At 48.3% G+C, this 13,015-nt stretch overlaps 6 protein-coding genes across 6 annotated transcripts; 3 read left to right on the top strand and 3 right to left on the bottom strand.

Moving 5' to 3' along the window:
- Positions 1-184: 184 nt before the first annotated feature.
- Positions 185-472, bottom strand: N7533_005421 (general amidase GmdA; the record flags this gene model as incomplete). The annotated part of the gene is made up of 1 exon (XM_057102071.1): positions 185-472. The coding sequence occupies one exon, from the start codon at positions 470-472 to the stop codon at positions 185-187; it is 288 nt and encodes a 95-aa protein (XP_056961701.1).
- An 845-nt stretch (positions 473-1,317) lies between these two features.
- N7533_005420 (fungal specific transcription factor domain-containing protein) lies at positions 1,318-3,356 on the top strand (the record flags this gene model as incomplete). Its single annotated transcript, XM_057102070.1, has 5 exons — positions 1,318-2,081; positions 2,135-2,524; positions 2,578-2,795; positions 2,860-3,063; positions 3,139-3,356. The coding sequence occupies 5 exons, from the start codon at positions 1,318-1,320 to the stop codon at positions 3,354-3,356; spliced, it is 1,794 nt and encodes a 597-aa protein (XP_056961700.1).
- Positions 3,357-4,326: 970 nt separating this feature from the next.
- On the top strand, positions 4,327-5,898 carry N7533_005419 (aldehyde dehydrogenase family protein; the record flags this gene model as incomplete). Its single annotated transcript, XM_057102069.1, has 3 exons — positions 4,327-4,356; positions 4,407-5,186; positions 5,275-5,898. 3 exons carry the CDS (start codon positions 4,327-4,329, stop codon positions 5,896-5,898), a joined length of 1,434 nt encoding a protein of 477 aa, XP_056961699.1.
- Positions 5,899-5,916: 18 nt separating this feature from the next.
- N7533_005418 (uncharacterized protein) lies at positions 5,917-6,581 on the bottom strand (the record flags this gene model as incomplete). Its single annotated transcript, XM_057102068.1, has 2 exons — positions 5,917-6,328; positions 6,445-6,581. The coding sequence occupies 2 exons, from the start codon at positions 6,579-6,581 to the stop codon at positions 5,917-5,919; spliced, it is 549 nt and encodes a 182-aa protein (XP_056961698.1).
- Positions 6,582-7,190: 609 nt separating this feature from the next.
- N7533_005417 (uncharacterized protein) lies at positions 7,191-7,667 on the bottom strand (the record flags this gene model as incomplete). Its single annotated transcript, XM_057102067.1, has 1 exon — positions 7,191-7,667. One exon carries the CDS (start codon positions 7,665-7,667, stop codon positions 7,191-7,193), a length of 477 nt encoding a protein of 158 aa, XP_056961697.1.
- Positions 7,668-11,339: 3,672 nt separating this feature from the next.
- On the top strand, positions 11,340-11,678 carry N7533_005416 (uncharacterized protein; the record flags this gene model as incomplete). The annotated part of the gene is made up of 1 exon (XM_057102066.1): positions 11,340-11,678. One exon carries the CDS (start codon positions 11,340-11,342, stop codon positions 11,676-11,678), a length of 339 nt encoding a protein of 112 aa, XP_056961696.1.
- Positions 11,679-13,015: the final 1,337 nt, after the last annotated feature.

Raw genomic sequence — 13,015 nt, 5'->3', positions numbered from 1 at the left:
TGTCTTGGTGGCTTGGCTTATCACGATTCGGCTTTTAATTTTACTAGTATTTTGACTTGGAAAGAAAGATCCTTGGATACCTAATAGAGCTCGTTTATTGTGTGATTCAGTCAACAGTGCTTATCAGTAGTGGTTGTGTTGCTGCGGGCAACCCTCTTTCTTGTGTCTCATAGAACGTCTGATGTCAGATTGCTGGAGCGACCGTCTTATGTTGCGTGATCGTCACCGCATCAGCCTCGGTGATCTCGATATCCCTTGGGGCCATAGCGTGATGAATATAGCAGCTAGTGACGTCGGGTTGTTTTTCGACAGCGGGGATGCGTGAGGATGGGATACGCCAATGCTCGGGAATCGCATTGGAAATGGCCTGCCGCTTGGCAGCGGCGGTTTCTTGCCAGGATGATAAACGGTGCACCATGATCTTCCTTTCGGGGCGGGTAGACTTGGCGGAGATAGAGCTATGAGGCGGCATATTTTCTCTATCAGGCCTCTACTCCCGCCACTTTAATGGCCGGGATTTGTTGCGGTACCATGCAATGGATGCCAACCGGGTATTATCCGAACTGCTACCGAATCATATCCCGATCCCGATCCCGCAACCTTAAATCTTCAGCCAAATTGCCAACTTGGTCCGAGCTTGCGTCGGGTAATTCCCGAGGCCAACCGCCACCCTTTGAAATAACGGGACATTCCCGGGTGTAGGAGGTACTCTGCTACCAACCTTCCGCTCCACCGGCTACAATTATTGTCCGGATATTTTCAGAAGACCATGGCAAACGCATCTGAAGAAAATGTACTCGGATCCCTGCCTAAGGCCGATTGAATTTGCTTTCTGCGTTTGAGCTCATGTACTGACCCTACTATTCCCGATTGGCTATCTAGGCACATCCACAGCCCAGTCTTACCCAAGAACCATCCTCGAAACGAAGGCGCGTCGCACTGGCATGTCAACATTGCCGGGAGCGCAAGGTACGGTGTGACGGAGCGAGGCCAGTTTGCGGCGCGTGCCAGAGACGCGGAGCTACAGATCAGCCTTGCGAGTATTTAGTGATTGCGGAAACGGCCAAATATCAGACAGAAAGAGCGTTGGTGCCCTTGAATAGCATATCCCGGCTCTTGAGTAATTGACCGAATCTAACTTGCATTAGGTATATCCATTCATTACGTGCCCATGTTGCAGATCTGCAAGAGGAAGCCCCTCGCGAACCACTCGAATCGCCGCCCCGCCCCCAGACTGGGGGCACCCTTTCAAGCCAAGGGTTTGGAGTACAATACTCCTCCCCGGTTGGTAACACACTTCCCATATCTCTCGGTGCTATGGGCGCAGCTTTACCAAGTACGCCCGAAGAAGCGGGTTACGATCAGTACTATGGGCAGTCATCTTTAGTGTCCTTGGTTAACCAATACGCTCAAAAGTCACCTGGCCGCCAATCAGTCCAGTCCCAGGGTGGGTCTTCCATACCAAGTCTTCTAGCCTCATCAGCCAATTCGGCTGGCGCCAACACCTCTTCGACAAATATGACGGTATTGCTATCGGACGACTTTTCGCTTCCACCCAGGAGATTGGCAGACTGGCTTTTAGAGGTATATTTCGCCAATAATCATATATTCTACCCTTGGGTGCACAAGCACACGTTCATGGCTTCATACGAGAATATATGGACGAATCAATCCGATGATGCAGACGCAGTTCTTCCGGATGTGGGTCTCGGCAGTCACAACTGTCCATCTCGATTATTCCATTGCGCTTTGAACGCCATGTTTGCTATCGCTTGTGAATTTTCCGACATGGACCCTTGCCATAAACGAAACTCTTCCATGATGTTTTACGAACGAATGAAGAGCTCGATGAACATTGATATTCTCGACAGTGGAAGCTTGGCCCATGTCCAGGCGCTATTGCTGATCGCAATATACTTGCAATGCACGCCATACCCGAAGAGATGCTGGAATGTAATAGGAATGGCACATCGAATGGCTGTCGGGCTCGGTCTACAGAACCGTCGCCAATTCAACAATTTGAACGTTTTGGAAAAGGAAATCCGCTGGCGAGCATGGTGCGCATGTGTCCAAATGGATATGTATGGAATGCTTCCACTTTCGGAGACTTGCATTTGACTGATTCCTTTCACAGAATTTCCAGCATGACAATGGGTCGTCCACCCATGACACCGGACTCTTCACACATACCACTACCCTCGCCGGTTGACGACAAACATCTTGCTGCTGGAAATCAAGAGGCTCAGCAGCCCAAGGGGACTATATCGACTAATCAATTTCTACACCAGAATATGAGACTGATCGGAATTCTTTGGAAGATCCTGTTAAAAATATACCGCAGTGAGGACGAAGGTCCAGCAGAAGAGTCGTCATCGGCCCCAGAAGGCTTCAAGGCCATCATGGATCTGGACAGATTACTGGAAGAGTTCAAAGCTTCACTTCCCCCCATCTTCGCGTGGGGCTCGCCAAGTTCTCAAAACACCGAACACACTTTCCGTCGCCAATCAAATGTTCTACACGCTAGGTAAGCCTGCAGAAGATTCAGCATCATCACCCCACTGATGGCCCTTTTCCCAGATACCTTCATTTGAAGTTGCTATTGTACCGCCCAACATTTAGTGCATATTGCTCAGGTGTTAGCTCCGAGTTCAATCAGACACAGCCTGACTCTTGGTCAATCATGTACCAACAAAATGCGGCTTTAAAATGTGTGCGAGCTGCATGTGACCTCATTCATTCATTATCGGAAGCAACGACAGAAGATGCAACAGGTGCATGGTGGTATGGGGTATTTTGTGAGTATTTCCTAGAATTATCTGTTGTCTCATGTTTGATACCTTTTGCTTATCGCTAGTTTAGATTTAATAAGTGCTGGCATAGTTCTTCTTCTTGCCGAGTCAAGCGGAGCAAGTCTCGAGGGTATCACTGCAGATCAACAAGAATGTTCCTGGAACGAATGCCTTGAGACATTGAACCGAATGGTCTCTGTTCATCCGTCCGCTAGAGACTACTCCCTTGCTTTACATAATATCCGGTTAACCTATCGGTCAGAAATGAAAAAAGGTAAGATTCTTTCTTCGTTTTCTAGCCTGCTCTTTCCCTCGATATGGTTGATCGTATTTTGATCAATGAGAATAGGGCCAGACCAAACCCGACATAGCCAAATGCCTCTCGCTGTATCAAGTCATTACCAGATGGATGAAATTCAAGCCAGCGTCATGCATGCTGATCAAGTGGAGCCTAATATACTGAGTCCATTTTTCAAAAATTGGGATGCGGAACTCGGTGACATTATGCTTCCTGCCCAATTTCTACAAGAATTAGACGAAGGGCTTCTGCTACCGAATCTGTTCTAAGAAATAACAACTTTGTTCTGTGGACCCCATTGTCATATGTTGGGGAGCCTCAGGCTCCTATGCCTTAGTTATCCCGCACTACCACCATATTTATGTAGTTAGCTTCTCTAGATAGCTTTATCCGATAACTATCTTACTGAATGTTCATCCCATCTATGGTAGCACGCCTATAGACTTCTCAGCATGATATGCCAACATCAGTAATCGCCCCCTAAAGAGATCTTGAACTCCCTTCCGAATATGCGGCTAGTTCCCGAGTTGTGAGTTGTAAGGACCCAACTACTAGCAAGTACCGAGTGCCGCCTATGCCCAGATCCACGAGTCCCCGCAATTGAAATCAGCCTATAGTAATCTGGCATTTTTCCTGCGCAGGGTATATGATTCAAGTCTGGGGAATAGATCCCCGGGGGCGATTGATAGTGACCAGTCTTATACGGCCTGTTGAATTTCCATCAGACCGTACGATTGAAAGGCAACGGACGCCGACACATGCAAATATTACCCTCATCTCATTCATGAAGTGGCAAGCCAATATGCTGTCATGAAAATGGTAAAGCACAGACGGCTTGCGTTTGAATATTTCGCCTGTGCTCGTAGAGGTTTTGAGAAGACCCGCTGTCCACCTACGCAGCTACTACCATACCGACAGTGCCAGCCACAATCAATCCCGGATAGTTCCCGGTTTCCAGATCAAGGATAACATCAAGAGAGGAGCCAACGAAGCAACGGCGCACTTTGTGGATATTTCCCCACGCCCCAGCTGAGGTAGAACGTGGAGATGACCCCCGCATGGCGAGACGGGGTGTTGCTTCTCATCGGCAGAATTCCCGGGATTTGGTTTCCCTTCTTTCAATTGCTTATAAGAAAGGGCTTGCCTTCCTATAGAGATGGATATTCTCAGTCTCTACTCGTTGATGGTTATACTACGAATCAGGCCTGTGCAGCTTGTATGTACTCTCACCCCATCAAAATGGATCCGCCAGCCCAGACCGATTTCTCGGTAAGCGAGCACACACAAGGGTAGAAGAAATAGTTTGCTAACCCCTCAAGACTTTTTTTAACGTGATAAATAACAAGTTGTGCATCTCTCTACAAACTACGCATGGGACCAACCCTGCCAACCTCCAACGGAATCCTGATGTTCCAGTTTGCACCCACGATGATCTCGACAATGCTGTTATCTATGCCCAGGAAGCTCACAGAGACTGGTCCAAATCATCTATTCAAAAGCGCCGAATTGCTCTACATGCCTTTGGTGGTGACCTGGCGAATCATAAGGAGGATTTTGTTAAGCTACTTACCCAAGAGCAGGGGAAACCTCATTCTCAGGCGAGTATCGAAATCACCATGTCAGTGAAATGGCTCAAAGATCTTTGTTCAATCCAACTTCCAGAAACGGTCGTCATCGACGACGACGATTCTCAAGTCGTCGAACGTTATGTGCCGCTAGGTGTTGTTGCTGGCATTGTTCCTTGGAACTTTCCGGTTTTGCTCGCTATCGGCAAAATCGCATCTGCCGTATATACTGGAAACTCCATTATTATCAAGCCATCGCCATTCACTCCCTATTGTGCTCTCAAGCTCGGCGAACTGGCGGCAAAGGTTTTCCCTCCTGGTCTGATACAAGTGTTGAGTGGCGATGATAGTTTGGGCCCTTGGATCACAAGCCATCCAGGTATTGACAAGATCAGCTTCACTGGATCAACTGAAACTGGAAAGTTGGTGCTTGCAAGTAGCGCAAAGACACTTAAAAGGGTCACCTTGGAGCTGGGAGGAAATGACCCTGCGATTGTCTGCGAGGATGTTGACATCGATGATATTGTACCCAATGTAAGTGTCTTCAATGTGGTCTGTTCCAAGGTTATATATACATTTTCAGTTACTAGTCTAACCTCGAAATCATAATTGCATGATCCAGCTTGCTACTTTATGCTTTCTGAATTCTAGCCAAGTGTGTATGATGATCAAACGACTATACATACATGAGAAGATCTACGACCGATTTCGCGCCGCATTTATCGAATACACAGCCTCTCTCAAGGTTGGTAATGGAACCGAGCCAAGCACCTTTTTTGGACCCGTCCAGAACGCTATGCAGTACGCAAAGCTCAAGGATTTACTATCATCAATCAATTCTGAAGGGTTGAGCGTTGCATTAGGGGGAACAATCACTGAGTCAGAGGGTCTCTATATTCACCCAACTATAGTTGATGATCCACCTGAAAGTTCAAGAATTGTACAGGAAGAACCATTCGGCCCGATTATCCCATTGATGAGATGGTCGAGCGAGGAGGATGTCATTGCAAGGGCAAACTCGACAAAGACCGGCCTCGGCGCATCGGTTTGGTCGAAAGATCTCAAACGTGCTGGCGAAATTGGGAAGCAGCTTCAAGCTGGCAGTGTCTGGATCAATTCTCATTTTGAAGTGGCTCCGAATGTCTCTATCGGCGGGCATAAATGGAGCGGTATTGGCTCAGAGTGGGGAGTGAGTGGCTTAATCTCGTATTGTAACCTTCAAACTTTATGGCATAAGAAGAGATAGGGTATCGTGACCGAACATTTATTTTTCTAGCATCTTTTTTATGGACATGAACTGGACTTGATTGCGATATTCCCATCCACTTGGGGGGGGGTTTTCAGCGTTTAGCAAAATAAGTACCGGAGATGAAAGATCACAAGAAGCTCTGGTAGATGACGGGGCTCCAAGGCGTGCCTGACGACCAGTAAAATGGGCATTAAAATCCCCACAGGCATTTTTACACCTGGTGAGTGGTTGCTCCAGCGATGCTAAATCGACATCAAGATTATCGGTTGATCCCCAAAGAGTCTGAAGCACCCCTTGAAGAGCTTCCAGTTCCTGACGAAGCTCACGAATTACCTTCTCCCGCGACTGCAGGCTCTGAATTGTCTGATAGAGGACCAAAGTGCCCTCGAGGGCCAGGGTCACGAAGGTGGTGATAGCAGATGCGCACCTGTTCCTGTAATAAGTATTTGGATACACATTCGCATGATGGCTTTTTGGTCAGAGTTCCCCGTATCGTGGCAGGCGAACCTTGGAATTTGATGGCTGCATACGGGATACCCACACCGTCCATCCACTTGGTGTTGGGTCAGTTTGGCGTACACTTCGGAGAGTCTCTTGTCGATCTGCCAACTTCGAGGCAGAGGATATTCGAAGCCCACAATGGTCCCACAAAGATAATAAAAGTCTCCAGGGCCGGACATGTTGATAAGAAGGAGTGGTGTAAAAGGAAAGCCGCTGGCCGAGGAAAAAGGAATTGAAGTGTGTTCTATTGCCTTAATCGCCAGGCATAAATGCTGAGTCGTCACTGTGTACAGCCCCGTTCAATAGTTTTGTACTCGGAGGATGGATGTATAAAACGTAGTAGTGATAATATTCAGAGATATGTAGAAGGATGGAGGTGAGGGAAGGAGCCACAGAGGGTGGCTCCCGAGTAGTTTGAAACCCCTCACTTAATATTAGTACTACTAGTAATGACTAATTCTTGATGAAATAACATGTGCATCAAGTAAATACCTATATTGATCCATTTCCCCAAGATTTGAATCGGCATTGTGCAGCTGTAAGTGATTATTTCGTGTTGATCATCATGACAGGTGGATATTGTCATCCATGGATGGGATATCTCGAGAGAAGAAATCGCGCAAAAATACTGCCTGTTTCCACATCGGTTTTTTTTATTTGGTTGAGAAGAATCACAATGAATTTAATCTAAGATTTGTATGTTGTATCGGACTATCATCGAATTTAAACTCAAGATAGGGAGGTAGTAGTAGTGACTGGTAGTTATATAACATGAACGCAAATACACACTATCGATACGATACATGCGTCCCATCCTCTTTGACATGGATCGTCCGACTCTTATTCGGCGTGCCCCTCTTGCTTGAAACTCCTCGATCAAGATTCCTATCTGGACCACCTTCAGTTGGTCCCCGCCATGCACTCACATCCTTGTTCGCGGGGCTCATGTCGAGTGTGCCTTTCACATTCGTCGACCCGCTCTCCTGTTCTGTCGCAGCAAGTTCGCTTTCCGGGGCAGTATTCGACGGGTCAAATGCGGAATCATGATGAGCGATTTCATTGTCAGTCCCAGACTTGGTGACTTCTGATCGCTCGGGCCTGAGTTCTTCGCGGTCGATATCGGGGGGACTGTCTTTATGGAGCTGAGAAATGGCACTAAAGGGGCGACCGCTCGTGGCCGACGGGGCTATGCAAAGTGCTGCGACAGAATTGCGGGGGTTTGCACGAGTCGCCTGCTGGCTAGTGGAAATGAGGCTCTTCCACATGATAGATGTACTTTTGTTCCTTCTTAAGACAATCAAGTCTGGGTTCGAACGGGCGATATAGCTGGGGTGCCTTTTGTATTGCTTCTGAGTGGAAGAAAGGAGAAATAATGGTCAATTAAAAAGGGAAGACTTCAAGGGATTAAAAGCTACATTTTCTGGGAAATTACTCTCCTTGCAAATCCAGAATAGACTGTCCTATAGATCATTGTGACGTCACGAGAGCCTAACCCGATCGAGTAATAAGCTTACCAGCTTCCACGGCTACTATGAACTACTGTTTTCTAAGAGCACCTCGATCGCCGACATGAACGCTCCATGGTCAACCGAGATAGTCAGCCCGGGTGTGATGAGACTTTATGGTGGCGGTTTTGATAACTTGGGTGATGTTAGCAATCAGTGAGCGTAGTGCCAGTGAGCCTGCCACGTCAACAAGAGCGGCACCTCGTCGTTTTGAGGTCTGATCTCAATATTGAGTCACTTAGGACTTTGTTTGCCTGCCAATGTATGTGATGTTTAGTAGAATTCAGCCCCAAGTTGTGGGGTGGTTTATGCGAGCAAGAGCAAAATTGAAAAGCGATATCCGCGTAAGCGATCCAGGACTCGGAGGACTTGCGTCAGTGGCATTTCCTGGCTGCACCGATAAGGAAAATGAATGTGAAAAATAAAGAAGAAAAAGAGACAAGAAAAAAAGTTGCCAGATTGAAAGTGATTGGCGCAACGCATTTTGAGACTCGAGAAGGAAGCACGGAAGCGAACTTCCGCGCAGGTTCGCATACATGAAAAGTGGAACCTCAAGATCTGATTCCACGCAGCAACAGTGGAGTTGGCACCTGGCAAATGCAGATGCGAGGACCCGCATCGAGACAATATTCAATCGACCAATAGGCCGAAGGCTTGGCTTGATTCGGAGAAGGCGCTGATGATATGCAGCAGTGGCCCTCATACATGAGGTGGGTGGGGAAATGGAGTGCTAGCTGCATATGACCAACATCCCAGTCAGGGTTTGTTACTGGCTACTGCACTCGGCTGCAAAAGAGGTTCCCTCCGCTCGCCAGCCAATCTAGGCGTGTTGATCCAGGCTGGGGGCGGTGGCCCTCCGGCTCTCGAATCCCAAAGCTTGAAGGACCGGCCACCATTTGTTGCGGGCGGCAGAGGCATGCGCGTGGAAGGTGCGGGAGCCTCCGTTCACTTTAAGATCACGGGATCAGAAGAGCCCAGCACTGTGGGAGCGTGTATGCGCGCCTGAGAATCCAATTTCAACGTTGAAGTATGGGTGGTCCAAGTCTATCCACATAAAATGAGCGAACCACGGCACTGAATCGAATTCGACAGCTCTGAAAATCATTCCGATAACTTCGCCTGTTGGGCAGGAATCATATCCACTCTGTTTTCATGGATTTTGAATGTAATCCTGGCCAGCAGGGGTCGGGTTCCCCCAGAACGAGTACGACCATTGAGGTGGTAAGACGGGGCGAGAGGCAGATGGGCAGGGGGGTTGCTTGGAAAGCTGATTCGAGAGCGTGAGAGCCGATGCAACCGCCTCTTGCTCGAAATGGATCAGTCCTCTCCGAAATTACGCCCTCTGATGCTGTTCACGGGCCTTCAGGGATGTCTGGCTGCCAACTCAACATCTCGCCATGGATCAGCTTCCTGGCTCCAGGCAGCGAGCGTAATGGATGCGGCATCGTCCGACGATCCTGCGTTGTATTGATGGGTTTTCATCCGGTGGATCAGAGGGCCGGGCCAGCTGGAAAGAGAGAGCCACTTTCCAGTTCTAGCGGAGACAGAAATGAAAACAAATTAAGTGACCATGATGCGGCATGCTCAATGACAGGGGTGGAGGCCAGGATCACTCCTGTGGAGCTTTCATGGAATCCATAGAAGTTGCGCTCCGAGGCCCACGACCTTCCAGTCAGCCTTCGCTAACAGGAATTGAGAATCTCCTAGCCAGAAATAACGTGCCACGTCAGAGTCTCCGAGCTTTGGTGCAGCTGCATGTGGTAAAGTAATATGTGGAAGGTGTCACAGTTCGTGTCTGCGATGCCCGCGCCGCACGGCACTAAGATCCTATCATCTTCACCAAAGCAGGCAAATGGATGATAATGGTCCATACACATGAGCGGAGATAGATGCATCATCCCTCTTCTGCAGATATGAAAGATCAGCTGAACAAAAATGGGTCTTTCCCGTCCAAACCCAAACGGTTAATGAGTAACAAGGGAAACAAACCCAATTCTATGGCCCGTGTCCCTGAGTGCAGGAGGTACCACTCATTCGAGCCTCAGTGACGCGACTTCTTGCCACCCGAGCGAGGGGGGCCATTGGCTGAGAGGCACGGAGCGGAAGGATGCGGCGGCGTGGGACGAAATCAGGTCGCAATTCTGATCCTTGCAAGTAAGGCTCGGCAAAGAGATATGATGGAAGGGCACTGGCAACGGGTCACAGTACATTTTCTGAGACGAATTCCAATATGAAGTATTGCCCAATGGGTAAACACAATATTGAAAGCAGAGGCAGCGACGGGGGCGCGATCAATTGGGCGTGCATGCGTATGCAATCACACAGACAGCAGCGTGGGGTGTGTTGCTCCATGGAAAGAGGAAGGGTCTCGGTCTATCGGCTGTGTCAACTTTCCAGATACTGGGTATATTGGACCCAATCAAGAGTGGCAAGACTGGGCAGAAAGAAAAAAAAGGAAAATCAAGACAACCCCAAATAGGGAGTGGAGTCACAAGGAACGTGCAGTCTCGTCACATTCGGAAATAAATGCAGCTTCTTTTTGCTTGGAAGCCAGGCAACCCCGGGCGAAAGCCGACTGATAATTGCATCCGGGTGACAGCTGGCAGAGGTCGAGAGCGACTCAATCATGCAGGATCAACGATGCACAACGCAACACGATCACAGGAGTATGCTTCTATGCGAACAGTATGCACCTGAAGGCGGGGAAGTGCAATCTGGCGACGGCATAGCTGCAGCATTCGATACCAAAAAGTGGAAGAGGACAGCCATCAACTGAGGGATTTTCCACCTGGCGTACATCATCATGGGGACAGAAGTTGCCACAGGTAAGAAGATGCATGCATGCTTGAAGCAACGGTTCATCCTTGGTGGCTCCATTCGAAAAAAAAACCTTGGGCATCTTACTGTCTCCACTACCAGGAGAATAGCTGACAGCCAACCGGATCGACCTTTACTAGGTTGTGAAGTGAAATCCGATGGATGGGAAACACGGACGATAAGCCGTCCCGCACCGATGAATGTCGATCAGCAGGACGACGACACGAACTTGGAGGGACTCTGGCGGTGACATGAAAACATCCACCGAAGCATAAATAGCAGTTTCGATCCCCTTGACAGGATGTGAAGTTCGAAATCATCCTCTCAGGTTTCAAATTCAAACACTCAATTGAGTAATTGAGATCCATAGATATTTCCATTGGAAGGAATTTTCCATTTTGTTGAGAATTGTTTCGCCTCCTTTAAGCCACTCGAAAAATTTTCATCAGAATTCCGTCAAGGACTAGCCTATCAAACTCGTTAGAGAAGTTTAGGACAGGTCCGACAAGAGACCGATCGTGTGCCATCAGTCAACCTGAAACAAGGCTCGAGATTCGACAGCAAGTGAGTTTGATCGCACCGTCGGGTTGAAAGGCACTAACACGACTGATAGGCATGTGTTTTTACAACCAAAAGCGATATTCGTGCGGAGACTGGAGCTGGACCAACTTCGCCCATCGGTGCAATTACGAGTATCGCACAGGCGAGACGTGCGGTATGAAACTCGTGAACATGACCGAAAACGAGAACAGCAAGTGCCGCCTCTGCGAAAAGATTGAGACCAAGTTCCGACGGCGAAGCGCCGAGGTCGACCGCCTGGAACGGTGGAAACGTGAGGGGGCCACTCTTGTTGCCTCCATGGATCGATCCCAGAGACTCATAATGGACTTGGACAAGGAAATTTACGTCTTGCAGCGGGAGCGTGAGGATCGACGCACCACCCTCACACGATAAGATGTGACTTGGATCGGCAAAACTTGGTGGATTTTCCTTGGTTGAACAGCGGCTGCATTGACATGCCCTCTCGTTTTCATGTTCTGTATCTTCTTTTTCTTTTCTTTTTTCGGGTTGGAATTGGGGCACTCGTTATTTTTCCTTGTTTTTTTTGCGTTTTCCTAATACCATCCGCCGGGGGAACATTAGGGATGTTTCATGTACCACACAAGCACATAGTCTGTGACATCAAGTCCTAATCGAATTTCTGCAATGTGACGAGCATCGCCGCCCGAAGGGTTCTGAAAGTCTGAAGAAAAGTATCATTGGCTGTTCTGAAGTAATTCTCCATTTTCGATAGGCTGTCGAGATCCAATGGACATATTGATGGGGCCTAGTCATGTTATAAGCGCCCTGGCCTTCGAGTGAGCGGTTCGCTGAGACAGCCCGGGTCTCATCAAGGGGTAAGAGGGGCCCTTCAGCTGCAGATGCCCGGGTGAAAAGCCACTGGAGCCTGACGAAGATGAATTATGAGCCATTCGATCATGATAGAAGGCCAGGCAATCTTGCAATGGAAACGGCAGGGAGGAATGTCGCCAGGTGGGTGGTGAAACCCCCTCCTTCTAAGAAACCCCACTGTATCACGTGTCACGTATACATCTCATCGATTATGTCAGCTGTTTGTGCCTGAGGCTTCTTTTGGGCAGTCGACAGCTACTCGTAGTCAGTACAAGCAATAGATGTAAAAATTCGCCTTTGTTTTGGTATTAGTCAACCTTGGAACTTCTCTAACTTACTAGTAACCTTGGAAGACTTCAAGTTGATGCACCTCTAGTACTAGTACTAGTACTAGTAGTAAGCACTCATGAGTTCCAGCTTTCAGTTAGTATCAGTGACTTCCATAAACACCTCGCACTAGCAGCCTAGAGATTTCTCTCATATTACTAGTAGTCCCAGCCCTGGAGTGATGTACCTACCTACTAGGTACTAGTAGTAGTAGTAGTAGTAGTGTCACTAGTAATGTCACTCACTACCAGATTCAAGCCCTGGGGCGTGCAAGACAACCTTGGAACTTGAAGCTTGCCCAGGTGAATATTACTGCAGGGTTAGTAGTACCACTGGGTAACGCATGTCGCAAAGACATCCATCCGAGTCCATAGTAGTATGTAGATGGATCTATTTAAGTTAGTAGCAGTAGTGGTAGAACGTTGAAGTTCAAATTCACGAGGTCCTTCAGATTGGTGGCTGAAAACCCAGGGATGGACTGGCGGCGCGGGGATTATATACTTTGCCGCGAGATCTTCAGGGCTGCACCGGAAAATTTATGCCCCCAAAAAACAACCCAAGCATCAGACTAC

This window comes from Penicillium manginii (genome assembly GCF_028828005.1).
Source record: "Penicillium manginii strain IBT 31320 chromosome Unknown utg000004l:1.0-7231830.0:1.0-7236170.0, whole genome shotgun sequence".
Lineage (NCBI taxonomy): Eukaryota > Fungi > Ascomycota > Eurotiomycetes > Eurotiales > Aspergillaceae > Penicillium > Penicillium manginii.
Note: the sequence above shows the minus strand (reverse complement) of the source record. Positions and strands in the feature narration are given on the sequence as shown.